Source organism: Chelonia mydas, chromosome 7 (genome assembly GCF_015237465.2).
Source record: "Chelonia mydas isolate rCheMyd1 chromosome 7, rCheMyd1.pri.v2, whole genome shotgun sequence".
In the NCBI taxonomy this organism is placed as follows: domain Eukaryota; kingdom Metazoa; phylum Chordata; order Testudines; family Cheloniidae; genus Chelonia; species Chelonia mydas.
Genome location: NC_057853.1, coordinates 92800449 through 92827317, shown reverse-complemented (window position 1 = coordinate 92827317; position 26869 = coordinate 92800449). Strand labels below are relative to the sequence as shown.

At 38.8% G+C, this 26869-nt stretch overlaps 1 protein-coding gene across 19 annotated transcripts in view; it reads right to left on the bottom strand.

Moving 5' to 3' along the window:
• Positions 1-26869, bottom strand: part of CPEB3 (cytoplasmic polyadenylation element binding protein 3) — a 181886-nt gene that overhangs the window by 47110 nt on the left and 107907 nt on the right. For 13 of the 19 annotated variants that reach the window (XM_037904945.1, XM_037904942.2, XM_037904946.2 and 10 more), the window contains 2 exons: positions 20235-20402; positions 18219-18308 (listed from right to left, as the gene is read on the bottom strand). The exons of 3 other annotated variants lie outside the window; for them this stretch is intronic. In XM_037904945.1, the coding sequence (XP_037760873.1) occupies positions 18219-18308; positions 20235-20402 (258 nt within the window). The remainder of the gene's footprint in view (positions 1-18218; positions 18309-20234; positions 20403-26869) is intronic. 3 more of the 19 variants (XM_043552386.1, XM_043552384.1, XM_043552385.1) reach the window with 1 other exon arrangement.

Below are 26869 nucleotides of genomic sequence, written 5' to 3'. Positions count from 1 at the left end.
CGGGAGACGATAAAGAGCAGCTACATAGCGCACCTTACAATGGTGTGGCTGCAACGGCACAGCTGCGCCATTGTAAGGTGCGCGGTGTAGGCATAGCCTTTGTCTCTGTCACCAACAGAAGTTGATCCAACAGAAGATATATTACCTCACCCATCTTGTCTCTCTAATATCATAAGACCAACACGGCTACAACACCACTGCATATGATGTACCTGCTCTTGTTTGGTAATGTGGTATTTATTATGCCAACAGAAAAACTCCCTGTGTCAGGAAAAGCTGCCTCTATACTGGGGCTCTGCCAGTACAGCTATACCAGCAAAGCATTCATAGGATAGACAAGGCCTTAGTTTAACTATATAATTATAATACTAATCACATGAACCAGTAATGATGTGATTTACATAGATGAGCTTTGGACAGTGGAAGTAAGAGTTGTATTTGTAGAATTTTCTGAGGCAATATATATTGTTTCATGACACCTATAGTACATAAAATTAAAATGGAAATAAGTATCAGATAAGTAATAAGCAGTACACTGAATTTGAGAGAAACAAAGGGGGTGATGTAATATCTTTTATTGGACCAGCTTCTGTTGGTGAAAGACAAGCGTTCAAGGTACACAGTTAAATTTGTTGGTTTCAGTATTAAGAGGCAATACATGCAGAAACTGCTCCAGGCAGAAACAGATAATCTATTCCTACTGTTTGTGTATGCATCAGGCCTTTTTAACTCTGAACAGGCTGCTGAAAATAGATCAGCTTTCAGGTTAAAAAACAGATTTATTTTTCCGTTCTTTGCTTGAAAAGTCAATTTCTAGTCCTTCTCCAAATAATGCTAATGTAGGAAGCTTCTAGATAAATATAAACTGATAGCCTCTACTTGATTTCAGCTGCCATTTCAACCATGCTGCAAGCACAATCTTAAAAAATTAAGCATCCAATACATGGTTTGGAGGAAGAAAATCTGGGGGCAAGACAAGAGCAAAAGTTATCTCAGTTTCTTTTTTTTACTAAAAGACATTTCAATTTTTTTAATTAACAAGAAAGTTGTTTATATTTAGAAAGGTCTTTTATATGGACTCAAGAGCAACACCAGATATCCCTACTGCTTCCCTCTCTGCACACACAAAGAGTAGCAGCATGCAATTTAGTAGCACCATAGTGGTAATACTCCATAAGTAAGGCCCTATTTAATTTGTAAAATTGCAGATTCTATAATATTAGGCTTCCACTGCAGTTCTGACAGTGGGAGCCCCGACAACTCTGGGATGCAGAGTGTGAGCCCCTGCTCTCAGCCCCATGCCCCCGCTCTCAGCTCCAGGCGGCCCACAGTGGAAAATTGCAGAAAAATAATAATGGACTTTATTACCACAAATACAGTCCAGTATTACTTTCCCACAATTTTCCATAGCTTGTCCTCAACTCAGCTGCAATTTTCTGACAATCATCCCACAATTCAAGTAGGGCCTTATCCATAAGTTACTTAGGCAATCATGAAGACTGCAAAGTAGTTCATATTTCCTTCCCTTTATAAAGTGGAAACCTTGGTGCTTTAGGAGAATTTGCTAAGACACAACTTTAAAAGTGGAACTTGTGAATTGGTATCTCCCAAAAAGCCTGCTGCTTGCTACCTATTCAGTCAGCTCCGCTGCTGCAGTTACTGATAAATACCATTTTGCACAACCTGGGGAACTGTAGACAGCATCAACAAAACTGATAATGATTACACAGTACACAAAGTAAGCAAATCTAAAAAAGAAGAAAAATATTTTCTTCTTTACTAACATTGGAAGAGATTAGTTTTGGGGGTTATTTGTTACAATCATAGGTACAACATTTTTGGATAGAAATGTGATTTTCAATTTGATGGCATCCCTTTTATTCACTGTAGTTACCATAATCCCATATCAGCAGCACTATGCAGACTAAATCAGTTAGGTCTTGAAAAATAAAGAGCAAGAACTTTTGCTTTCATTTAATCTTTTCCACTGATGACAAAAGAGGAGTAATTATTTAGTTCTTGGCTTGAGAAAAAGCACTGACCAGTAGAAAGAGCAAGAACACATATGATTAACAAGAGTTATTTGAAAATTTCATTTGCAACATTCACAGTACCGATTTTGCATGTCAGCATTTTCCATTAATCTAATCTGTTTTGTAGCTTCGGGTTCAATGGAGATTTTAGCATTCTGCAGTTTACCCATGTTGAAAAATAACATGTCCCAAAGTCATAGTCACTCTGCATTATCATCATCTCCATAGAAGTCTATTATGCTGTCAGCACTCTATGTGAACAAAAACGTGTTCTATTGCTGACAGCTTCAACACTGAGTTTCTTATCAAACCATGGTTACTTTAACCAGAACTTCACCGCAGCAGGAAAACAAATAACTGTTTTGGATTTTCAGCCATGTGTGTATTGCTTTCCCATTCTAGCTGCTCAAGTCTGTTTCTTTGTCTCTGTAAAGTTGACTGGGATTCTCAAGATGCATCTTTTTCTTCAGTGGCAGAAGATTTCTCCAAATCTCTAAATCACTCTTTGTGACTCCGTTATAGTATTTCTTTAAAAGAACAGTAGCATTTGGGGAGTGCTGAGCACTTTTTGGGACTTTATAATTCACAGGTTTAACTTTTAAAAACTTTTATCAAATTCTCTAATACACCAAGATTTCTACTTCATTGAGGGAAGGAAATGAACTACCTTGCAGCCGTCATTGTATAAATAATGTATACTGATGCATTAATGCAACATTTTTGTGCTGTTAAACATTATGCTGATACTATGTTACTGTAAGAATAGCACTATTTGTGTTATTGCAATGAATGTTTTGTCAGCAATTCCTTTACAATACCCTACTTATAAGAGTTTATAATAGACTTTGGACTGAAACTTTGCTTATGGCGACAGTCAGTGACAACTAGCATGGCATGTACTCTAAGTGGCACACAGGAAAGTTTAATATGCTGTGGGTCTGGAGTCTGTGGACCATCAGCCCATTGTAATATCCTTCCTCTGCCATGTCCCTCCGTCAACTTAAAAGTGGAGTTTGGTGCTTCATAAGAAATGTTGCATGGTTATGCACCAGATATAACTGGTGGCTTTTTGTATCTTGGACCACACAATACCATGATTCAGAAAACCAGTTTTAGTCCAGGGCCAGAAAATTCACAGATTGACATGTAGACTTGTATTTAAAAAGGTAGAAAGAAGCATTTCAGGAGAATGGCTTTTGCAGCTGTTATGGAAAAGAGGCACAGGTTTCTGAAGAAAGACTGGATGACCAGTCAAGCTGATCTGATTTCAGCAGTCTGTTCGGTCTTAAAATAAGCTGTAGGGCCTAATCCAAAGATAAATTATGACAATCAGCTGTCTAGAGCACTAACTGCTTTTATTGGTTAGAAGGAGTGGTGAGAAAAGATCCACAGACTCATTATTTCCTAGCAATAAATACCTCTAATTTGTCCACTGCAGTCCTTAGCAATGCGCAAACACTTCCTAATACCCTACCTCCCCACTCTTATATAATTGTGGACCTCAACTACATTACAAACTTTTTGTAGTCTATTCGTCATTGCTGCTCTTCAGTAGTGGTTGGAAGTTCCAATCTGCCAAACATTGTGATCTATTCTTCTTTCAACATGCTTAAGTCCCATTAATTTAAAATGAGCTATACAATTCTATCCTGGCAACATATACCCATGTATCAGAGGAATGCCGAAGTTTGCTTTTGGGAGACCTCTATTAAGAAAGGCTTGACTGACCTTTATTGAAGATAAAAACAAACAGTAGTGTACCTTAATGTCAGCCGTTTCCCCCTCCTGTGAAATCCTAGGCTTTCTGCATCCCTTGCTATATCATTAACATGATAAAGGTAGTGGAGAGCTGGGACTCTGAGCATGTGCCAACACACTAAGTAGTCGCAAAAAGAAAAGGAGTACTTGTGGCACCTTAGAGACTAACCAATTTATTTGAGCATAAGCTTTCGTGAGCTACAGCTCACTTCATCGGATGCTTATGCTCAAATAAATTGGTTAGTCTCTAAGGTGCCACAAGTACTCCTTTTCTTTTTGCGAATACAGACTAACACGGCTGTTACTCTGAAACCACACTAAGTAGTAAATATCTGAAAAATATCTCCTACATTACAAAAGCATATTAAAAACCAAACATGTTTGCTGGTTATCAGAAAACAGTATCAGAAGTAATAAAGAAAAGCAAGAGACGGATTGTGAAATGAGCTTTTTTGTTTGCTTGGGGGAAAGAAGGGGTGTACTGCTAAATACAAATTTGTTTGGAAATTCACTTGAATGATTTTTCCAAAGACACAATTAATGAAAATCTACTATAGGTTTTAAATCCATGGTAGTTGAGACTATTTAGTTCAAGCATACAGTTTCACATCTAGCATCATCACATACTGTTCACGCTCTGCTTTAATTTAAAATAGATAAAAAAGGATCAAGCCAGTCCTGAATTCATCTTTGTCACACTTTACTTTACAGACAACATGGAGGTGATGAGACACTTATCTTCAGGATTTATTATCCTGAAGAGCAGTAATTCCTTTTCCAGTATCCTACTACATCATAAATATCATACCATAAATACCTCAGCATTGCCATGCTGCTTTGAAAGTAGTAAGTATCTGGAGTGGTTATACAACAGATTCAAGTCAGTGGTTTTAAGTGTTTCCTTTTAAGGGTTTGAAGGGAAAAAATATGGTGACATTACAATGTATACTGCATCACTGAACATCTTGTTTACATCATTTAAACAACGTTCTATCTTTATTTCTACTTATGTAATAAGGTGAATAACAAATATTAAGAATTAAAATATATGGATGGTGTTTCTTTTAAAGAAAAAAGTCACAGCCTCAGACATCTATGATTTTTGTTCACTTACAGAGCATTGTGTAATATGTACTGTATCATTACACATTTATTTTTTAAAATTCAGTTCACATACCCATCTAATTTTGCTTTCTATTCTGCTTTCCAAACTGCAATCTGTTTCTATGCCAGGGTTTTTGTACATATCAATCTAAATCCACTCCACAGCATATAGTATACAGCTGGTGAACAAAATTATTTGACTACTTCAGTTGCATACTGACCAACAACAAAAGACTGCACGAAGAATAAAGACCACGGACAGCTCTACAAAATACACAGTTTTAAATATTAGGGGCAGCAAAATATTTGTTCATTAGGTTATAGAAGTGACCACAGGCAGGGAGGAACATACATTTTCCAGTCGGCCTAAGGCAGCAGCCAACAATCTTAAGCAAAACTTCCCCCTAACCTATCGGTCGAATTACTTTTAATTTAAGGAGAATTTAAAAAGAAAGAAGACTAAAGCTTCAGAAGATAATCCCCAAGTTACAACAAATATGAGAAAACTTTATCCTGTTAAATAGTTTAAGCATTAAGAAAAAGTTGAGCCAAGAGACGACAAACAATTCCTTTAGTGTATATTTTAATTAACAGTGCTAAAGAAGAAATTAAGGAATTCCAAGAAAAGGCTTTGGAAGGATGGGCTTTTCTGAAGATTGAAGCCACCTATTGGACGGATAGGAAACGTGCCCTGATAATTAAGGTGTACAGTTACTGAATAATCACCTACAGTAAAATGAAATACCTCCCCAAAATTTAAAAGGGCCAATGGAAAATTGCAAAATATGTGCTTTTGGGTAGATCAAGCCCCTCAATTCAACTGAATAGAAGAATAACTTATAAACAACAAGACAATTGTTTCCAGTTTACTGTTCTCTCTCCCCTAAGAGATCCAGTGATTCACTTCCTGACTTAAAAAGGTATAACCTTGACCCACGCATCCCCTTGCCTGTTTATATAGTGCATAGCTGTTGTATTCTCTATCTAGATTTGAGTAGAGGTGCCCTGAAGAAGCGCAGAAATGCCTTGGTAGGCTAGTCAAAATGCTCTGAACTTTAGTATCTTTATGTGCAATCAAGACTCTGCTTGGGATCATATACTTTGAATTTGGAAAGAGTCTAAATGTGCACTCTAGCCTATTTTGGACGTGTCCATCACTAGGGTCTTTGAAGAAGGTGGTGGATAATATCCTGGCAGACATCTTAGAGGATCTGTCCATCAAAGGAGATATTATAGTACCTTTAGAAGTTCTTCAGAAGGTAAGTCCAACTTTGTATCTGTTCAGCTGATAAACCATCCACAGCCAACCTTGAGGAGGCCTCGTAATCTTGCCTACAGATTACATAAATACAAGACGCCACATGACCCAGCTGAGGCAGACTCACTGTGGTTCTTGGGTGAGCCCAATGGCAAGAAATGAAGGGATTCTTTGTAGAAAATCTCTCCTAAGGAAGGTATGCCCTTGCAACTGGAATGTAAGACTGCACCTATGAATTCTGTAGGCTAAATGCTGGTGAGAGCAGAGCTGTCTTGATTGATCCTGAAGCTTGAACAACAGTTATAGAACTGTGCAGAACAGCCCTGTTGAGCTGACTGACCTTGAATCAGCGAATCACCCAAAAAGTGATACACAGGTAGGCCCTGTCTCCTTAGGTGAACTGCTACCAAGTGTAGGCATTTGGTAAACATCCTTGGAGCTGCAGAAAGGCTGAACACTTGAACTCTGAATTGATGGTGAAGTCTGCTGACCACAAAACGTAGATACATCTGTGAGCTGGATGAATTGACACATGGAAGTAAGCATCCTGCAAGTCCAGAGTAACAAAACAATTCATGGGATCTAAAGAAGGAATTCCTCAAGGAATCCATTCTGAAGCACTTAGAGGAGAGGAAAGTGATCAGGAACAGTCAGCATGGATTCACCAAGGGCAAGTCATGCCTGACTAATCTAATTGCCTTCTATGACGAGATAACTGACTCTGTGGATGAGGGGAAAGCAGTGGACGTGTTGTTCCTTAACTTTAGCAAAGCTTTTGACACGGTCTCCCACAGTATTCTTGCCGGAAGTTAAAGTAGTATGGGCTGGATGAATGGACTATAAGGTGGATAGAAAGTTGGCTAGATTGTCGGGCTCAATGGGTAGTGATCAATGGCTCCATGTCAAGTGGAGTGCCCCAAGGGTCGGTCCTCGGGCCGGTTTTGTTCAATATCTTCATAAATGATCTGGAGGATGGTGTGGATTGCACCCTCAGCAAGTTTGCAGATGACACTAAACTGGGAGGAGAGGTAGATATGCTGGAGGGTAGGGATAGGATACAGAGGGACCTAGACAAATTAGAGGACTGGGCCAAAAGAAATCTGATAAGGTTCAACAAGGACAAGTGCAGAGTCCTGCACTTAGGACGGAAGAATCCCATGCACCGCTACAGACTAGGGACTGAATGGCTCAGCAGCATTTCTGCAGAAAAGGACCTAGGGGTTACGGTGGACGAGAATCTGGATATGAGTCAACAGTGTGCCCTTGTTGCCAAGAAGGCCAACAGCATTTTGGGATGTATAAGTAGGGGCATTGCCAGAAGATCGAGGGATGTGATTGTTCCACTCTATTCGACATTGGTGAAGCCTCATCTGGAGTAGTGTGTCCAGTTTTGGGCCCCACACTACAAGAAGGATGTGGAAAAATTGGAAACAGTCCAGCGGAGGGCAACAAAAATGATTAGGGGACTGGAACACATGACTTATGGAGGAGAGGCTGAGGGAACTGGGATTGTTTAGTCTGCAGAAGAGAAGAATGAGGGGGGATTTGATAGCTGCTTTCAACTACCTGAAAGGGGGTTCCAAAGAGGATGGTTCTAGACTGTTCTCAGTGGTAGCAGATGACAGAACAAGGAGTAATGGTCTCAAGTTGCAGTGGGGGAGGTTTAGGTTGGATATTAGGAAAAACATTTTCACTAGGAGGGTGGTGAAACACTGGAATGCGTTACCTAGGGAGGTGGTGGAATCTCCTTTCTTAGAAGTTAAGGTCAGGCTTGACAAAGCCCTGGCTGGGATGATTTAGTTGGGGATTGGTCCTGCTTTGAGCAGGGGGTTGGACTAGATGACCTCCTGAGGTCTCTTCCAACCCTGATATTCTATGATTCTATGATAATTATGGAAGAAAGAGTGAAAACTTGAAGCAATGGATGAACTTGTTGAGATGTCTGAGATCTAAAATTGAACAATATCCATCTTTCTTCTGTGGTATGAGGAAGTAACGGGAATAGAACCCTTTGCCTTAAAACTCTGGAAACACCTCCCCTACTGCACCCAATCAAGGAAGAGTATCTCCAAGTACAGCAGGATTTCATCAGAAGAATCCCTGAAAAGGCATGGGGTGGCGGGACAGAGTTGTCAGAGGCTGAAATTGAACTGAATATCCTTTCTAGATAATTTCCGAGACTTCTGGTTGATAGTAATTGCAGCCCGTGAATCCAAAGAAAAAGAAAGGCAAGTGTCAAAAGGGAAGAGAGAAGGGATAAAGATCCTCTATAACTGGTCAAGGACTCTTAACCAAAGTATTAAACATTCAAACTCTGGCCTGATGAAGAGTGCACTGCCCCTGGAGAAAGAAGGCCTTCTTCTGAAAGAGGTCTTTTTCTAGAAAAAAATCAGGAGCCCATCATTGATACTGATATGACAGAGGCTTTTATCTGGAGAATGATGAAGCCACTTCACTTTCTCTCTGTTACGGTGTGTAAAGACTCAGAGACCAAAGCGTCACTCTGGAGTCTTTCAGAGAGTGAAACACTTCATTACTTCTAGAACGAAAAATGTCAAGGCCCTCAAAAGGCAGGTCTTCAATAATGGCCTGAATCTTCTTTGGCATCCCTGACAACGGCAGCTGTAAATTTCTTCCCCTAGTGACCACAGTTTGACCTGGCTGCGGTGTCAGAAGTATCCACTGAGGCTTGTAGAGCTGTCTTCACCAACTCGCTTTCTGGCATCACTGCCCTCAATTTTCTGGTCTCTTGAGGAAGTCTCTCAGACTGCTGTAAAACTTTGTCCTCTTTCAGAAAATTATATTTAGCCAATAAGGCTTGATAATTGGCTATACAAATGGGCAAACTAACAGATGAGTAAGCTTTTCTTTCCAGAAGATACATCTTCTTGGTCTCCTTATCCCTGAGTGTAGATCTAGGAAACCCAGGAACTTAAGTTTTTCACGAACTGCCCTTACAACCAAAGATCCAGGTATCTGGGTGTACCTAAAGTACCAAATCCCTTAGGGGTGACTTGGTACTTGCAATTTGCCCTGATAAGAGGTGGCCAAAATAGAAGCTGGGGTCTGCCACATGTTGTTAGCAGCCTCAAGAATACCTTTGTTAATAGGCATGGCCAGACAACCCTAGGACTCCAGGTGCAGAATGTCAAATAATTTATGAGATTTGTCCTGGACCTCTAAGGAAATCTCTAAGGTGTCTGTCATACTTTTAAGGAGGTTCTGAAAGGACCTGAAATATAGTAGAATGTCAGAGTTATGAACACCAGAGTTACAAACTGACCGGTCAACCACACACCTCATTTGGAACCGGAAGTATGTAATCAGGCAGCAGCAGAGGAGAAGAAGAAAAAAAGCACATATATGGTAAACTACTTTACTAAGAAAATAAAGGGAAAGTTTAAAAAAGATTTAACAAGGTAAGAAGACTATTTCTGTGCTTCTTTTATTTAAATTAAGATGGTTAAAGGCAGTATTTTTCTTCTGCATATTACAGTTTCAAAGCTGTATTAATTCAATTTCAGTTGCAAACTTTTGAAAGAACAACCATAACATTTTGTTCTGAATTATGAACATTTCAGAGTTATGAACAACCTTCATTCCCGAGGTGTTTGTAACTCTGAGATTCTACAGTAGTCTATAATGCACTTATTAGATGGAGTCATGGCCTTGTCAAGTGATGACAAAGGGCTGATCTTCACTACGGGTAGATCGATGCTGCTGCAATCAATGCATCAAGGATTGATTTAGTGGGTCTAATGAAGACTCACTACATCGACTGCAGAGCACTCTCCGGTCAACCCCGGTACTCCAGCTCCCCGAGAAGGTTAAGGTAAATCAATGGGAGAGCGTCTCCCATCGACGCAGTGCAGCGAAGACACTGGGGTAAGTCGACCTAAGCTACGTTGACTCCAGCTATGTTATTCACGTAGCTGGAGTAGTGTAACTTAGGTCGACTTACCCTGGTAGTGAAGACAAGCCCAAAGACATGACTAGAGAATAGGCTAATCCTTGTATTCCTCCGTTACAGTGGTTCTCAACCTGCGGCTCGATCAGCAGACAGCTGCAGCCAATGTGACATCCTCAGGGCCATACAAGTAGTATATGTATTGTGTGGATGCGGCCCACGTAACACAGAAAGCTGCATATACGGCCCACAATGGTAAATAGGTTGAGAACTACTGCTCCATTAGGTCTTTCCCGTCAATATGAGGTTTTAACTCACCAGTTTGCAGGAGCTCCTGATGAAATGATTAGGACTCTCTAGCAGGATCCTTAGGAGGTGGCAGCAGTTTTACTCTGGACCTCAATGCAGCCAAATAAGGAGTTGATGGAAGAGGCTGCGGGTTCCATGGAAGCTAAGAGGGCTAGGTCTGCACCGTATAAGAGGAAGGCATGTCATGCCACAAAGATGAGAACCAGGGGATTTAAGACCTCTCTGAAGCATGCTAGCAGCATGAGCTCTCGGAGCCAGCAGATCTCCTCTCTCCCAGAGTAGTGTCTCTAGTAGTTAGGGCACTTGTTGAAACTTGGTTCAAAATGAGAAGAGACTACCCTTGAGGGGACCCCTCAGAGTCAGTTGTACTCTGCATATATTTTTCCATTAAAAAACATTTTAAATGAGCATCAATGAGACCTCTGTGTATGCTTCAAAAAAGCATTACATATTTGATGGGAGACTCCTCTAAACAAAGCAAACATTTTGAACGTGCAACATTAGCAGCATAGCTGTCTCAGGCAGGGTAGATTTTAAAGCCCAAAGACCTGTTTTGCACCACCAGATTTACTCTCCGTACAGAGGCAAGACTAAAGACAGAAATGTTAGGTTTTATTTAAGCCTGTTGCCTAAAAACAATAAAAAAAACTAAAAAATAGACAGTCAAACAATAACTATCCTAAACTGTCAAAGCTACAATGAAGCAAAAAAACACCTTATGTTCCAACTTGCTACCACAGGCAGTGTGAATGAACTGAGTGCCAGTTGGGGCTGATCCATCTTTTATACCCTTGCTGTAGGGGTTGAAAGAGAATACAGGGTGTACTGCACAGCCCCTGTGGACACTGCTGGCTAAAAGATTCTGGGCTCATTTGCAAATGGTGCACGTTTCTACAATGGGACCACAAGGAAAAATACTCAAAGAACTTGCACTGCTGATATCTGTACTGCATCTGTGGATGGATATCAATCTCCATTAAAGTCAATATGGTAATTATGATCTCTAAGCTTATTTTTTAAATAAAGATATTAGTGCTACTCAAGGACTTAATGGTACTAGTATTAGTATTAAATTGCAGACTATTTAAGCCCAAAAAATGTAGTTCTAGTACAAGAGATTGTTATATTAGGTAGGAGATGACCCCATGCCTACAGAACCCAGAAACAAGAATTATAGGAAGATTAACTCTGGATCACAAAATGTCTGCCTGATGCGCTGTAAGATATGCTTGGATGCGGTCATCCAAGTTGTGCACACAGACTCATTTTTGCCTGTGCATCAGAAGAACCACCACAAGGTATGGAAATACTTGTGGCACCTTAGAGACTAACAAATTTATTAGAGCATAAGCTTTCGTGGGCTACAGCCCACTTCATCAGATGCATAGAACGGAACATATAGTAAGAAGATAGACAGACAGACAGACAGAGAAGGTGGAAGTTGCCATACAAACTGTAAGAGCCTAATTAAGATGAGCTATTATCAGCAGGAGAAAAAAAAAAAACTTTTGTAGTGATAATCAAGATGGCCCATTTAGACAGTTGACAAGAAGGTGTGCGGATACTTAACTTAAGGAAATAGATTTAATATGTGTAATGACCCAGCCACTCCCAGTCTCTATTCAAACCCAAGTGAATGGTATCTAGTTTGCATATTAATTCAAGCTCAGCAGTTTCTCATTGGAGTCTGTTTCTGAAGCTTTTCAGTTGCAAAATTGCCACCCTTAAATCTTTTACTGAGTGGCCAGAGAGGCTGAAGTGTTCTTCTACCGGATTTTGAATGTTATGATTCGTGATGCCAGATGTGTGTCCATTTATTCTTTTGTGAAGAGACTGTCCGGTTTGGCCAATGTACATGGCAGAGGGGCATTGCTGGCACATGATGGCATATATCACACTGGTAGATGTGAAGGTGAATGAGCCTGATGGCGTGGCTAATGTGATTAGGTCCTACGATGGTGTCACTTGAATAAATATGTGGACAGAGTTGGCATCGGGCTTTGTTGCAAGGATAGGTTCCTGGGTTAGCATTTTTGTTGTGTGGTTGCTGGAGAGTATTTGCTTTAGGTTGGGGGGCTGTCTGTAAGCGAGGACTGGTCTGTCTCCCAAGATCTGTGAGAGTGAGGGATCATTTTTCAGGATAGGTTGCAGATCTTTGATGATGCGCTGGAGAGGTTTTAGTTGGGGGCTGAAGGTGACAGCTAGTGGTGTTCTGTTATTTTCTTTGTTGGGCCTGTCCTGTAGTAGGTGACTTCTGGGTACTCTTCTGGCTCTGTCAATCTGTTTTTTCACTTCAGCAGGTGGGTGTTGTAGTTTTAAGAATGCTTGATAGAGATCTTGTAGGTGTTTCTCTCTGTCTGAGGGATTGGAGCAAATGCGGTTGTATCTTAGAGCTTGGCTCTAGACAATGGATCATGTGGTGTGTCCTGGATGAAAGCAGGAGGCATGTAGGCAAGTATAGCAGTCAGTAGAATTCCGATATAGGGTGGTGTTTATGTGACCATCGCTTATTAGCACAGTAGTGTCCAGGAAATGGACCGCTTGTATGGCTTGGTCTGGGCTGAGGTTGATGGTGGGATGGAAATTGTAGAAATCATGGTGGAATTCTTCAAGGGCTTCTTTTCCCTGGGTCCAGATGATGAAGATGTCATCAATGTAGCGCGAGTAGAGGCGTTAGGGGATGAGAGCTAAGAAAGCGTTGTTCTAAGTCAGCCATAAAAATGTTGGCATACTGTGGGGCCATGAGGGACCCATAGCAGTGCCACTGACTTTATATTGTCCCCAAATGTGAAATAGTTGGGGGTGAGGCCAAAGGTCAGCCACCAGGTTTGTCGTGACATTATCGGGGATACTGTTCCTGATAGCTTGTAGTCCATCTTTGTGTGGAATGTTGGTGTAGAGGGTTTCTACATCCATAGTGGCCAGGATGGTGGATTGTAGTTTCCTCAGGAAGTCAGTGGTGTCTCGAAGATAGCTGGGAGTGCTGGCAGCGTAGGGCCTGAGGAGAGAGTCCACATAGCCAGACAATCCTGATGTCAGGGTGCCAATGCCTGAGATGATGGGGCGTCCAGGATTTCCAGGTTTATGGATCTTGGGTAGTAAACAGAATACCCCTGGCTGGGGTTCTAGGTATGTGTCTGCACAGATCTGTCCCTGTGTTTTTTCAGGGAGTTTCTTGAGCAGATGGTGTAGTTTCTTTTGGTAATCCTCAGTGGGATCAGAGGATAATGGCCTGTAGAATGTGAAGTTAGAGAGCTGCCTAGCAGCCTCTTGTTCATATTCCAACTTATTCATGATGACGACAGCATCTCCTTTGTCAGCCTTTTTGATTATGATGTCAGAGTTGTTCCTGAGGCTCCAATGAGAAACTGCTGAGCTTGAATTAATATGTAAACTAGACACCACTAACTTGGGTTTGAATAGAGACTGGGAGTGGCTGGGTCATTACACATATTGAATCTATTTCCCCACGTTAAGTATCCTCACACCTTCTTGTCAACTGTCTAAATGGGCCATCTTGATTATCACTATAAGTTTTTTTTCTCCTGCTGATAATAGCTCATCTTAATTAATTAGGCTCTTACAGTTTGTATGGCAACTTCCACCTTCTCTGTATGTGTGTGTGTGTGTGTATATATATTTCTTCTTACTTTATGTTCCATTCTATGCATCCGATGAAGTGGGCTGTAGCCCATGAAAGCTTATGCTCTAATAAATTTGTTAGTCTCTAAGGTGCCACAAGCACTCCTGTTCTTTTTGCGGATACAGACTAACACGGCTGTTACTCTGAAACCTGTCACAAGGTATGGTGTTCACCAAAGGAAACTGGCCAAAATGTGCAAAAAGAGGTTTTGATCTTCAAATGTTTTATAAACAGTATAAATAAAAATGGAAAAGCATAAATTGAAAGTGATGGCAGCATCTTTTTAAGGTTAATTACAAGACATTAATTAATCTTAGAATTTCATTTTGGAATTCTTTTCTGTTTCTGCGTACTAAAGTGCTTTGCTGAGCAGACTCCTGTTAAACAGAATACATTGTACTAAATATTCAGAAAATATAGACCAATGGCTCCTCTTGGATTTTAACAAATGGGTTTATACTTGTATTACTCCAATCTTAAACTTGGTCCATTCACTCCGAGTAAAGTAAGATAGTGACTTCACAATAGTGCTTGGCGCAGTTCCACGTGTGGTATTTTCTTGCTGGTGAAAAGATTTCCCCTCAGTGTCCCCAACTAAGCAGCATGAACGGAATGGAGGAATGCAGATGGTATATTTCACCCAAATCCCTCAGAAGCACTGGAAGGTGACTGGTGGGAGAGGAGACCAGGACGAAAGTATCGGAAGGGATCCAGGGACGGGAGGAACTTGAGGCAACCTCACTCATTCTTCCCTTCCCCCCCATTCACTTAATCTCTTTTTTGCCTGTGTGTCTAATTCTGCTCTGAGCTCAAAAGCCTCCCCATTATCACATTAGCTCCACCCACCCCACATTCTACATGTCTTTTTCAGTCCCTGGAACCCATCTTGTTCTTTCCCCATCTCCTCCCCTTCGAAGTGGAGAACGGATGAAGCCAGAGGCTGCCTTCCCTCCCTCCCCTATTCTTGCTAGCCATAATCCAGTGAAGGGAGCAGCACTCAGGCACTTTTTTCGAAGGTGTCATAGCAGCTCCCACTAACCATGTGAATTTCACACTCATTTTAATCTTCAGAAAAATAAATACAGAGAAACAAGTAAGAGGGGAGATATTCTTTTCAAGTTTGCAAGCTAGTATTACATACAAGGAAAAGTAAAACTATTTTAAAAACAGTAGTGTACTATCTGCTTAACACAAAATAACATATAAAAAACAAGTTAATTACTGCATTTGGTGTATTGCTCAAGTTAAAAACATCATACTCTAGATTTACTGGCCAGTATTCAAAAAAACATCATATTTAAATTAAAATAGTCTTTGAAATGTCCAGTTTTTGCCTGAATAAAATAGACTACCAGGTCTAAAGTGGCTGAGTCATAGTCATGTATTGCTGCATCCAGTATTTTTCTTTAGAACTTATCTCATTATTTCTTGAAATCTCATGAGTACTTAAAAGAAAACAAATCGCATTTAAATTCTCAAAACTCTGCAATAAAATTCAAGTAAATGTGTTACAATTTGAGCATCTGCTTCCCCAAGACTAGCACATGGCATTTATAATTTTGCCAGTCCCTTTAAGCATTTGTTTATGATATGTTATGAAGTATGCAAGTCATCTAAAGAATCTTCAGGCAACAGTAATAATTTGGCCTTATTCAAAAGCAAAGCATTTGATTCACCTCATGGGAGGCACTGATAAACAGCACTAAGCATTTCAACACAAAGCAGAAAAATGCCATGCAAAAGCAGTAATTTAAATGTGTAAGGGACTAAAAATAGCCCCTTACACACATTGTCAGCTGCTGCTAACAGCGTCTCTTGTTCAAGTGCATAATCTACACATTTAGTGACAAAACAGCTGTGTATCACCACTACCCTCGTCCCCCAGCAATCCAGATTCTTCATTTATCAAGGACAAAATGCATACTATAGGGATTGTTGGTTTTTACTCAGGTGTTTTTTTGTTTTATTTTTAAAACATCCATAAATATGAACTTGTGATTGATAGCCAAGCCATTTTAAAAATAGAAGCCAGATGCATACTTACTCATTTATGCAGTGAAACCAATTTAGAAAACCCTTTAAAATATATGCAGACAATTACAGTATTTTGTAGTGTTAGACAAGATACATGGTTCAGTCCTTTCAGTGTTATGTCTGGGGAACAAGGCCAGAATTTCCTGCAGTTTTTTGTTACAAATACTCTGCCATCACATAAGTGTCAATAGGCTATGCTGACAGTACTCTACACTCTAGGGCCAGGTTCTATCCAGGTATTTACATAGCCTCATGACTAGCAGATGGATCACCCAGAAAAATTCATGAACTTTTTTGCAGGTTCAAACCAGTTAGACTCAGAGTCCACTCATTTCTGATACTGCAGTAATTGAGGGTACTACACAGAAGGACATCCATCATATGTGACATTGTGGAGAAGTTAAGAGAATTATTTGCATTGGTCTCCACTACAGAGGATATGGGGGAGATCCTCATATGTGAGCCATTCTTTTTAAGATGACTAATCTGAGGAATTGTCCCAGATTGAGGTGTCAGTAGAGGAGGTTTTGAAACAAATTGATAAATTAAACAGTAATAAGTCAGCAGGACCAGATGGTATTCACCCAAGAGCTCTGAAGGCACTCAGATATGAAATTTCAGAACTAACAACTGTGGTACGTAATCTATCGCTTAAATCAGCCTCTGTACTTGATGACTAGAGGGTAGTTAATGTAATGCAGATTTTTAAAAAAAGTCTTCAAAGGCGATCCTGGCAATTACAGGCTAGTAAGGCTAACTTCAGTACCAGGCAAATTAGTTGAAAAGACAGGCATGCTGGAGGGACGATGCTGAAGCCCTGATTGATAACTAAGAAGCCAGTTATAAATAATCAGGAACAGTTGGGACTGACTGTTTAGCACTTTCAGACAGACATTCTAGAGCAACTGGCAGGGGCTTTGAAAGCTGTTTCCCATAATAGAATCGTGACAGAAATAGAAGAGAAGCTGGATTCCCTTGTCTTCTGCTAAAATAGATCTTACTCAAAAACATTTTTACAAGTCTGACAGTAGACTGATTTAGCCTCCTGGAATACAGAACAAATCTGATCCTAACTAATAAAGTCTCAGGTTAATCTGCAACAAATTTGTAATTAAATTAGTTATTCACAAAGTCACAGCAAACAAACTTGTGGAGGTCTTGGAGATATCAGGTCAAGTAGGAGCTCATTTTACCTCTTGGCTAAAGCTAGAATAAGAATTCTGACTAGAAAGAACCTAAAACCTGTGTAAGGCACTACATTAGTTAGTTGCAACTTTTAGGAACTACACTCAAAAGCATATGTTCACTTCATTTTATTTATCCATGAGCAGATGTTATAGAATAACCACTGATAGCAGTTTTCTTTTGAGACAGAAATGTCCTAAATGGTATTTGCAGGAGACTTACTTGTCACAAAGAAGTTACCATGCCTCAATCTGTTTAAAAAACATCTGGTAAGAGTAGCTATTTGCACGTAAAAGTGCACCTAAAAAATATAGTAGGAGTGTTAGCTCAGGGACCAAACACAGTACAATGTGCTGCCAAACCAGCCTTAAGAACAATTGTGAATATTCATGGCCAGGGGAGAATGGAAGGATCTCAGAATACGAGTGCTAACCCACCCTTGTGGCTACAGATGGTATGCTGTATAATACTTACAAAAATGTAGGAGCTGTGGGTATTCAATAAAAGCCAAATTGTATAAAGCCAAAAAACCTTCCCAAACCACCACCTCCCCAACCCCAAACCGGTCTAAACGACATTGTTTCAAAAATTTCAAGGACATGGAAGCCTTGTTTACATTAACATTCTTGTTGTTGCTATTAACTGGCAGAGCTCAATTAACAGGAGAAATTTTGCAACCTTCCCCCCAGAATAAAACTAGCTTAAATACAAATTCCTGATTCACTAAACTGAGCAACCTCCACTAGCAGAGTCCAACTCAAATGGGACTCCGTAGATCCACTCTTCAAAAAAAACTTTGTTACATGGACTGCAATTTCCCCCCTCTATACACAATGTATCTGCAGAAGAATCTTACTTGAAAGAGACTGCAACCACCTTAAAGGGTCAAAGCTGTTTGTTTTAATGGCTTTAATGTTTTTAAAGCAGCAGCAGCAGGCGTTTGCTTGTTCCAGAACAGCCTGTGTAGACTTATTTTAAGCTAATTACCTTTAGGTGGAAAATATGACTTGCTTTCAGCTTTGTGAGGCCAGTCCACCACTAGAGGTCCAAACCTACGAAAGCTGGCAGTGATTTCATCTACAAAAACAAATAAAAGGAATCTTAAAGAAAATCTGAAGATTAAAAGTGGCAAAACAAACATTCTTGCTTAAGAAAATGTTAGAAACTGAATTTTCTGAAGCTATTGAAAAACAGGAAAAAGCAAAATGATGAATACGTGAACCTTCTTGAAATAAATATGCTTTTTTACCTCTACTATACTTTGTTGCTTAAGTAGTGCAAAACTAGTTTTGCCTTTCACTATGTAACTTCACAGACTAAAAGCAGATGTGCAGCACGGTTACAAGACATAATTTTCTGTATTAGTAGTAGTAATGATGAAAACCAGAAGCCTTCATACAGATTTGCCACATTATTTTTTGAAAACAAACAAAACAAGACAAATCTGAACCATCTTAACTCTCAGACTTCGGGGATTCAAAATCTGGATCTGAGATTTCTCAGAGTATGGGATACTAAGAATCAGTAACTGCATTTGATCTATTAGAAAGAGTGTGTACTGCAAACACTGATCTTAACCCTGAATTCTGGTTGAGGCCTATTTCTACTTTTAACCACAAATACCTAATTAGCTTACCAAACAAACATCATTTAATCACTGTTTTAAATACAGACAAACATACCCAAAAAACCAAACCAACCAAAAGGGAAAAAAAAGTTATTCCACTTTTACAGGCTATTTATTTTGCATGGAAATGTAACTTTTCTGAAATGTTTTTGCAACTCTTTTTATAGAAGGAAGATTAGTCTTAAACAAATGGATCTGGAAGAAAGGAAAAGACTAAGTCTATAATAAGATTTCATTATTTTTAAAAATTCCCTGTACTATGCATTCCAATAGAGCTTTATCAACTGTAACTCACAGCAAAGGGTTGGAGCTCTGGCTTCTGTTCCTGTTGGAGTTGCTTAAACAGAAACTCAAGACTCAAACATTTTGGTCAAAATAAGTCCAATGGGAATACAGGGCATGGGGGAGGAGGTGGGGTTAAGTTCCTTTATTGTGTGAACAGCTCTGATTCACCAGAACTAAATTTTGTCTCACTGATTTAGAGAAAAAAATACAGATTTTTCTACATCAAACAACACTTGAATATAATCACCACCAGACAGATATTAGCAACATATCCATCAGCAGAAAGGTCTGAAGGGCAGTGTTTTGGCAGTGTTTGATGTTTAATATTATTTCTTTATAAAGGTATTGCATGGTTTAGCAAAAGGCTTACTACAAAGTCAACTTCAAAAAAGCCTTTCTTTCCCTTGTGACGCATCCTTAAATTCCTGTATATGCTTAGTTAATGGTGGATTCTTGGTGTGGTAGGCGGGAATTGAAGAACATCCACAATGGACTGTGGTGAAAATAGGTGTTTTATTAATAAAACAGATACACAACGCAAAAATGATTGTTGACAATAACCTAAATATCTTTTTGCAACAACACTAAATAGGTCACATTTATCAACTGATTCACCGTAAACATCTGTTAGAAATACCCAAGTAAATGGAGAGTCATTGTATTAACTAAAACCCATTTTTATTACAACAGTGGACATATTTAACAAGTATAGGCTGCCATTTTTCCCTTTCTTTTTTTCCCCCAGATTGTGAGATGGAATAGTTCAGGACTTTTGAGGGCTTTCACCAGTCATTTAACCCTGTATTTCCATCAATTTCTTCACTTTATGTAGGTAGACACTTTATGCACATAGGCACACGCCATTCCTGTGGAGGTTACATGCTTACTAGGGCATATCAATCCATCACTCCTCCACAGAGACTGCCAGACCTAGAGCAATCTGCAAGAATTCCAAGCAGATTCCCAAACTCAAGTTGCCTTTGTAATATCACAACACACTACCAGCCACATAGCCAGGAAAAGTCAGGATTTTTATAAAAGAAAACCAGCTCCCACCTCCACCAATTGTACACATCACGGAGTCACAGTACCTTCATCAATGTCAGGAGGCAGACCTCCAACAAACACCTTTCTAGAATAGCGTTCCACTCTTTCACCATTCTGACAGCGAGTTGGAGAGCTGAGACCCGATGATAAAGACTGATCACCATGACTGTCGTCTAGGAAGCCATCTTCAAAAGGAAAGAGTGAAGACCGACCTGTAACAGATTTGGGAGTTTCTAGAGTTAAAATTTTCTGGAGAAATAAATGTTCCTTTAAGAACAAGGCCTACTTAAATCTGCCTTTTTTTTTAAAGTTATGTTTTACTTCAACAGAATTAGCAGTTTACACTAAAGGCCAGATATTGCAAATGGTACCACACATGGTCTACCACCACCATCAGTACTACTGTCTTCAGTAGCACTGCTGGTGGTAGGAAACAATATATGTGGTCATGTTTACAGGATAAGCTGTAAGAGCTCAGCTATCTCATATGCTGGTGTCCATCACTATCTAGATTATAAAATCAGCTATTGAACGTGTGCAAGATTACAGTTGCCTTTGTTTTTGTAATAAAATGAAGTGATAGGTCGGTTTTCACGTAGCTAGGTAAAACATGTTTCAGTGTAATTATAAGCGCATTGCTAAAGCAGTTAAGTTTTTAATCCCGCTCTCCCTTTCTTTACCTATTTAGTCAAATTACAAAAATAAATGTGCAACAAAAATTCTCAATTATAACTAGCTCACGATCTTAAAAAACAGACTCTTCTATTAAAGACATTCCACTGTTGCCAATAGCCAGCAATCAAGCAAGTGTTTTATTATAGGTGCTGTTTACATTTTCCCAAAGCTACAGTTGGATAACCTTTAAGTATAAAAATAGGTATTTCTTCTAACTTGAGATAAATGTTTCAGCTGTAAATATGGAAACCATTAAGTACAGCTGGCTAACAAATGAAAGCAAGGAAAATAATCTGCTTATACTGTCTAGCACTGTTATTCAGAGAGCTTGTGAGTGAGATTTAAATTTAAGACAGACCCTCTCAAAACTCTTTACTGTGAAGTTTTCAACAAAAAATATTTTTACTGATTCTTATAAATTAATGCTACGAAAGATACACAAGATCATTAGGCTACTTCACTGCCGAATGGTTCCCCACAACGTATTTTCTAACGACAGAGAGGCAAATGTCAAAGTGAGCACAGGGGAGTTTGAACTGAGTGGAAATTGGGTAAGGTGGTGTAGCAAGAAGCTTAATTTGTTAGCAGGCTAAAATATTTTAAAAGTCCTTGTTCAAATACTTAGATAAATCACTAAAAAACAACCAAACAAAAAACATTATTCTCTACTTGAAGAAAAGTTACACTTAGCTCAAGCTATTACCCACTGTTAACACCCAGTTTGACCATGAGAGTAGTAGCCCAGCAGCAGAATATTCAGGGTGGGTACTACCCAGTTTACTGCAAAGAATGAGTGCCAAATAACTACTTGGCTTGTGCCCTCCTAATGTAAACAGCTCATGACTCTCATAGCCAAAAGTACAGCATATCTGCAGTCCAGAGTTGCAGAAGTGGAGGAGCAGAGGGATGCAGGATCTACATATAAGGAACATCACAGAACTTGCCCACTTTTGAACTGATTTCCCTGAGCAGCTGAAGAAGCCAGTCTCATGATGGGGAGAGACTTAGATGGGACCCATGTTCAAACTCTGATGTGGCTGAATTTTCCCTCTCACACAGTGAGTCAGTCGCTCGAGGGGATTGATTTGTAATTGGAAGATGAACACATATTGTAGAGGATTTGATTATTATAAATATAGATAGCTGGGTATGCAGCGACCAGAAGAAACACTCATTAACTTCTTTGTTGGGTGCAAAGATGTTGGATCTTATGAGACATCTAAACAGACTTCCAGATAGTGCTAGGTAGGAGTTGGTGGTTATGGTACATATTGTTATTAATGAAGTAGGGAGGTATAGGACGGAGGAAAACAGGAACTTAGGGAGCTTAACAGAAAGCCAATAGGTGCTGAGGAGCACTCAAGTCAGGTAAAAGATGTCAATAGCACAAAGATATCCCTTGTATTTAGCAGTAAAGGATAGGCTAGAAATTGGGCAGGGACAGGTTAAGATCAGAGGTAATTTCTGTTAAATTAACAAGGTTTCATACTAAAAAATTAAATAAAAAAATAGGCACTTGGTCAAAAATAAAAACTATAGATGTTTACATACAAATGAGATGCTTAAAAGCAAAAACATATGAACTAGAATGTCAGGCAATGAAAAGAGACCTTGCCATAACAGGCATCACTGAAACATGGTGAAAGCGCAAATGTCAATGGGATACTGCAATACCTGGCTAGAAACTATACAGAAAGGACAGATTAGGTCAAGAAGGTAGAGGAGCAGTAGTGCTGAACCTAAAAAAGATTGCATACACTCCAATAAGATAAATATTCTAACTGGTGATAAAAATCCCAAGTTTTAAGACGACAAATATCCTAGTAGGGTTATATTAACAGCTTTCAGAGGAGCAGAAAAGATACTGAGGGCATAATGTTGATAGAGATCAAAGAGGCAAAGTCTAATAAAATGATAATGGGGACTTTACCCATATATAGTCAAATATAATAGTAATAATCAAATGTCACAGTGAGACAAGGTTTAGAGAAGCAATTTTTCAAAACCTTCAACAACTGTTTCATGGAACTGATAGATTTAGAGCACACAACAGGAGAGGTTATTCTTGACTTAGCCTGAAGTAACACACAGGATTTAGTTGCAATTGTGTGCTATGTGTATAGGAAATTTGGAGGCTTAAGATGCAATTTCAAGAGCAAATAACTAAATATCTAAAAACAAGAAAGTATATCAGAAGCAGAAATCCTGGCAAACAACTGGATGCTGGACCACCATGGGATAGATAAAAGGGAGAAATTGAGGAAGAGAAGGATAATGCTGGGAAACTAAATTATTTCCTTGAAATTGTCTTCAAACAATTTTGAGGAGATGCCTATCCCAATCTACTATTTTTGGACAACAATAATGAGGCAGTAACAGAGATTGAGGTGTCAGAAGAAGAGGTTCTGGAACCAGTAAAAACTAAAAAGCAATAAATCACCTGATCCAGATAATACATCCAAGAGTTTTGAAGGAACTCAAGAATAAAGTGACTTACTTAGTAGCAAAAACAGGGCATCAGCTACTATCACAGATAACTGAAGATTAGCAAACGTTGAGCCTATATTTTAAGAAGGCACTAGGGATGATCCAGAAACTTATAGACCAATAAACCTTACTTCTGTACCTGGTAAATTGGTTGCAACAATAATTAAAAATAGAATTAAAAGACACCCTGGAGATCATGACATGACACAGTATAACCAGCATGTCTTCTGCAAAGAAAAATCATATCTCACTAATCCATTGGAGTTCTTTGACCAGTCATATAAAATACTGGACGAAGGAGAAACAGTTGACCTAATTTATTTAGATTTCCAAAAGACCTTTGACAAAGTCTCTCATTAGAGGCTACTAAAAAAAAACCTAAATAGTCATGGTGGCAGAAAGAATTGCCATCACAGACCAGAAACTTAAGAAATTGTCATTTACTATATGTTGATATAGCACTTAGCACAAGGCCCTGACCTCATTGGTCTCTAGGAGCTGCCAAAACATAAAATGTTAACCAAAAATAAAGGATATCTTCCACTGTTTGCTGTGTTGGTCCCAGGATAGGAGAGAGACAAGGTTGGAAAAGCAGTATCTTTTATTAGCCCAGTTTCAGCTGGTGAGAGAGAGAAGCTTTTGAGTTTACACAGAGCTCTTGTTCCGGTCTGGGAAAGGTAATCTGTCACAGCTAAGTACAAGGTGGAACAGATTGTTTAGCATAAGAAGTTAATATGTTTGAATGGTCTCTTCCATGTGAAGTGGGCAGTTTACACCTCACATGCCTGTCACAAAACGTAGAGTACCTCATCCAGTCACTAAATGTCCCAATAACTATGTGGGTGAAACGAGACAATCACAATGCTCTCGAATTAACTCAAACAGAAAATTAAAACAAAAACACTATCACCTGTAGGCAAACACTTTTCAAAAATGATCACTCTATATCTGACATATCTGTCCTCATCCTCAAAGGAAACCTGCACAACCCTTTCGAAAGATGAGCCTTAACAACAATACTGGATTTATGGCTCATTACAAACACTTTGTAAGCCACTAACCCTCCTTTCTCCTAGGCCGAATAGGTATTAATTGCTTACTTAACATATTGTAAGAGACCATTCAAGGTGAACTCCTTATGCCAAACAAGCTGTTCAACCTTGTACAGTAGAACCTCAAAGTTATGAACACCTCGGGAAGGGAGGTTGTAACTCAGAACAAAACATTATGATTGCTCTTTTAAAAGTTTACAACTGAATATTGACTTAATACAGCTTTGAAACTTTACTATGCAGAAGAAAAATGCTGCTTTTAACCATCTTTAATTTAAATAAAACAAGTACAGAAACAGTTTCCTTACCTTGTCAAATCTTTTTTTTAAAACTTTCTCCTTAGTTTTTAGTAGTTTACATTTAACATAGTACCGTATTTGCTTTTGTTTTTTTGTGCACCTCTGCAGCTGCCTGATTGTTTACTTCCGGTTCCAAATGAGGTGTGTTGTTAACCAGTCAGTTCGTAACTCTGGTGTTTGTAACTAAGATTCTACTGTATTTAGCTGTGACACTGAGTACCTTTCCCAGACATGAAGAATGCTGTGTAGCTCAAAAGCTTGTCTCTTTCACCAGCGGAAGTTGGTCCAGTAAAAGATATTACCTTACCCACCTTGTCTCTCTAATAATAAATCAGAAACTTAAGAAAGTTTTAATTGCTATAATTTTGGGAGGGTTCATTAAAACCTTTTATCTATATATTTTATATATAAAATTTATATATAAATGAAATAGTCTCTCCAGAAAAGTTTTATATGTATAAGACAGCTCAATGCTTAAAGCAATTTCCCATATATATGAATTCATAGTTCTGAAAAAGCATAAACATATAATATAATATGGTGATTTCTAGTTTTATATGGCAGTTGACTAAGACAGAAAAAATGGAGGCACATTTCAAGAGAAATCAAAAGAGCAAGACTAACAAAAATAAACAGTTCTTTACTCCACCAATTCCTGTAGATACAAGTATTTCACACAGGAAGAAACTGAGATGGGATGAAGACAGATCTTTTAGGTGAAGAAAGGATATTGGGAGTCACAACTGTTAGAACTTGGGTCTGGTTTGTTTGTTTTTTTTGCCTTTACTGTAAGTTTCATAGTGCTTTAATTGTATACCCTGTCACACAGTCACCATAGTTAGTGCCACATTCTAGGAGTTTCACTCACTCAATAAGACATGTAAATTGGAATTTCTACCTGGAGATACAAGAGTGGTTAATGGTATCAAAGTGACCTTTTTTTAAAGTTTTAATTGCTATAATTTTTGGAGGGGGCTCCACAATTTTAAAAGATAAACTTTCTTCTGCATTCCCAGTGCTCACATGCATAGATGGGGTCCACTGTTCCATACCCTTGTTTTATGACTACATTCATTATCCGATGAAGTGAGCTGTAGCTCACGAAAACTTATGCTCAAATAAACTGGTTAGTCTCTAAGGTGCCACTAGTACTCCTTTTTTTTTTAATGGTTGCTTCAGTAACATGATATAACGGACTAGGAGTACTGTGGCAGTGAATGAATGCACTGAAGGGTTTATCATGTTGATGTATTACCCACCTAACTAGAGATTTTTCCCCTGGGGGGCCAAGATATTCAATTTAAAAATGCAAGATGGACACTTAGTTATTAAAACCTACTAAAAATTCCAGCTTTAATTGTAATCAAATTCTATGGCCAAGACGGTCTCCCTACATAATTTCAAATCACAAGCTCATGCAATCTACATACCTGTCTAGCCTCTACCAACATACTGATCTGTCCACTTAAGTCTTCAGTTTTCTTTCACAATGTGATGCAAAACTCTAGATTGCACCCAATAAAATAAAATACTCCACCATGATATAGTCAGTGATATATTTCACTGCCTAGACAACTAAATTGCATTTTTAAATTATTTCAGTGCCATGCAATCAAAAATAAAGATAAAATAATGTTATAGTATCCACAACAGATAGTATTTGCGCGTTATAGGTGCCAAAATCTACAATCTGCAGCATTATATTTTATAGTCAATAAGCCAGTTAAAAAGAAAAATATTTTAATTGCTGTTGTCGATTTTTTTTTTAAATCTATATTTTCCCTTAAAAGATTTTCTAAATAAAAAGAGAAAAAATGATTTTAAAAAGCTCATTCAAGTTTCTGAAAGTTTAGTTAAGTAAAAAAAGGCGGTTCAAAGCCTGGAACTGGAATAAATCCGTGCTTCAAGCCTCAGAATTACAGTTCCTTACCAGTGGTCTAATTTCATTATTGTTGGCTAATATCATTTATATTAATTGCTCATTTTCATGACTTTTAAATTCACTTAAAGTTAAAAGTCATTGTCCTATAGCAGTGTTCTTATTTCAAGAATCTACAAATATTGAAGTTGTCAGCTCTCACTCAAATTACTATGTGTACCATTGTCATTTGACTCATGTATCTGGTCTTCTCTTATACCACATGTGTAGGGTTTGAATTAGCAATT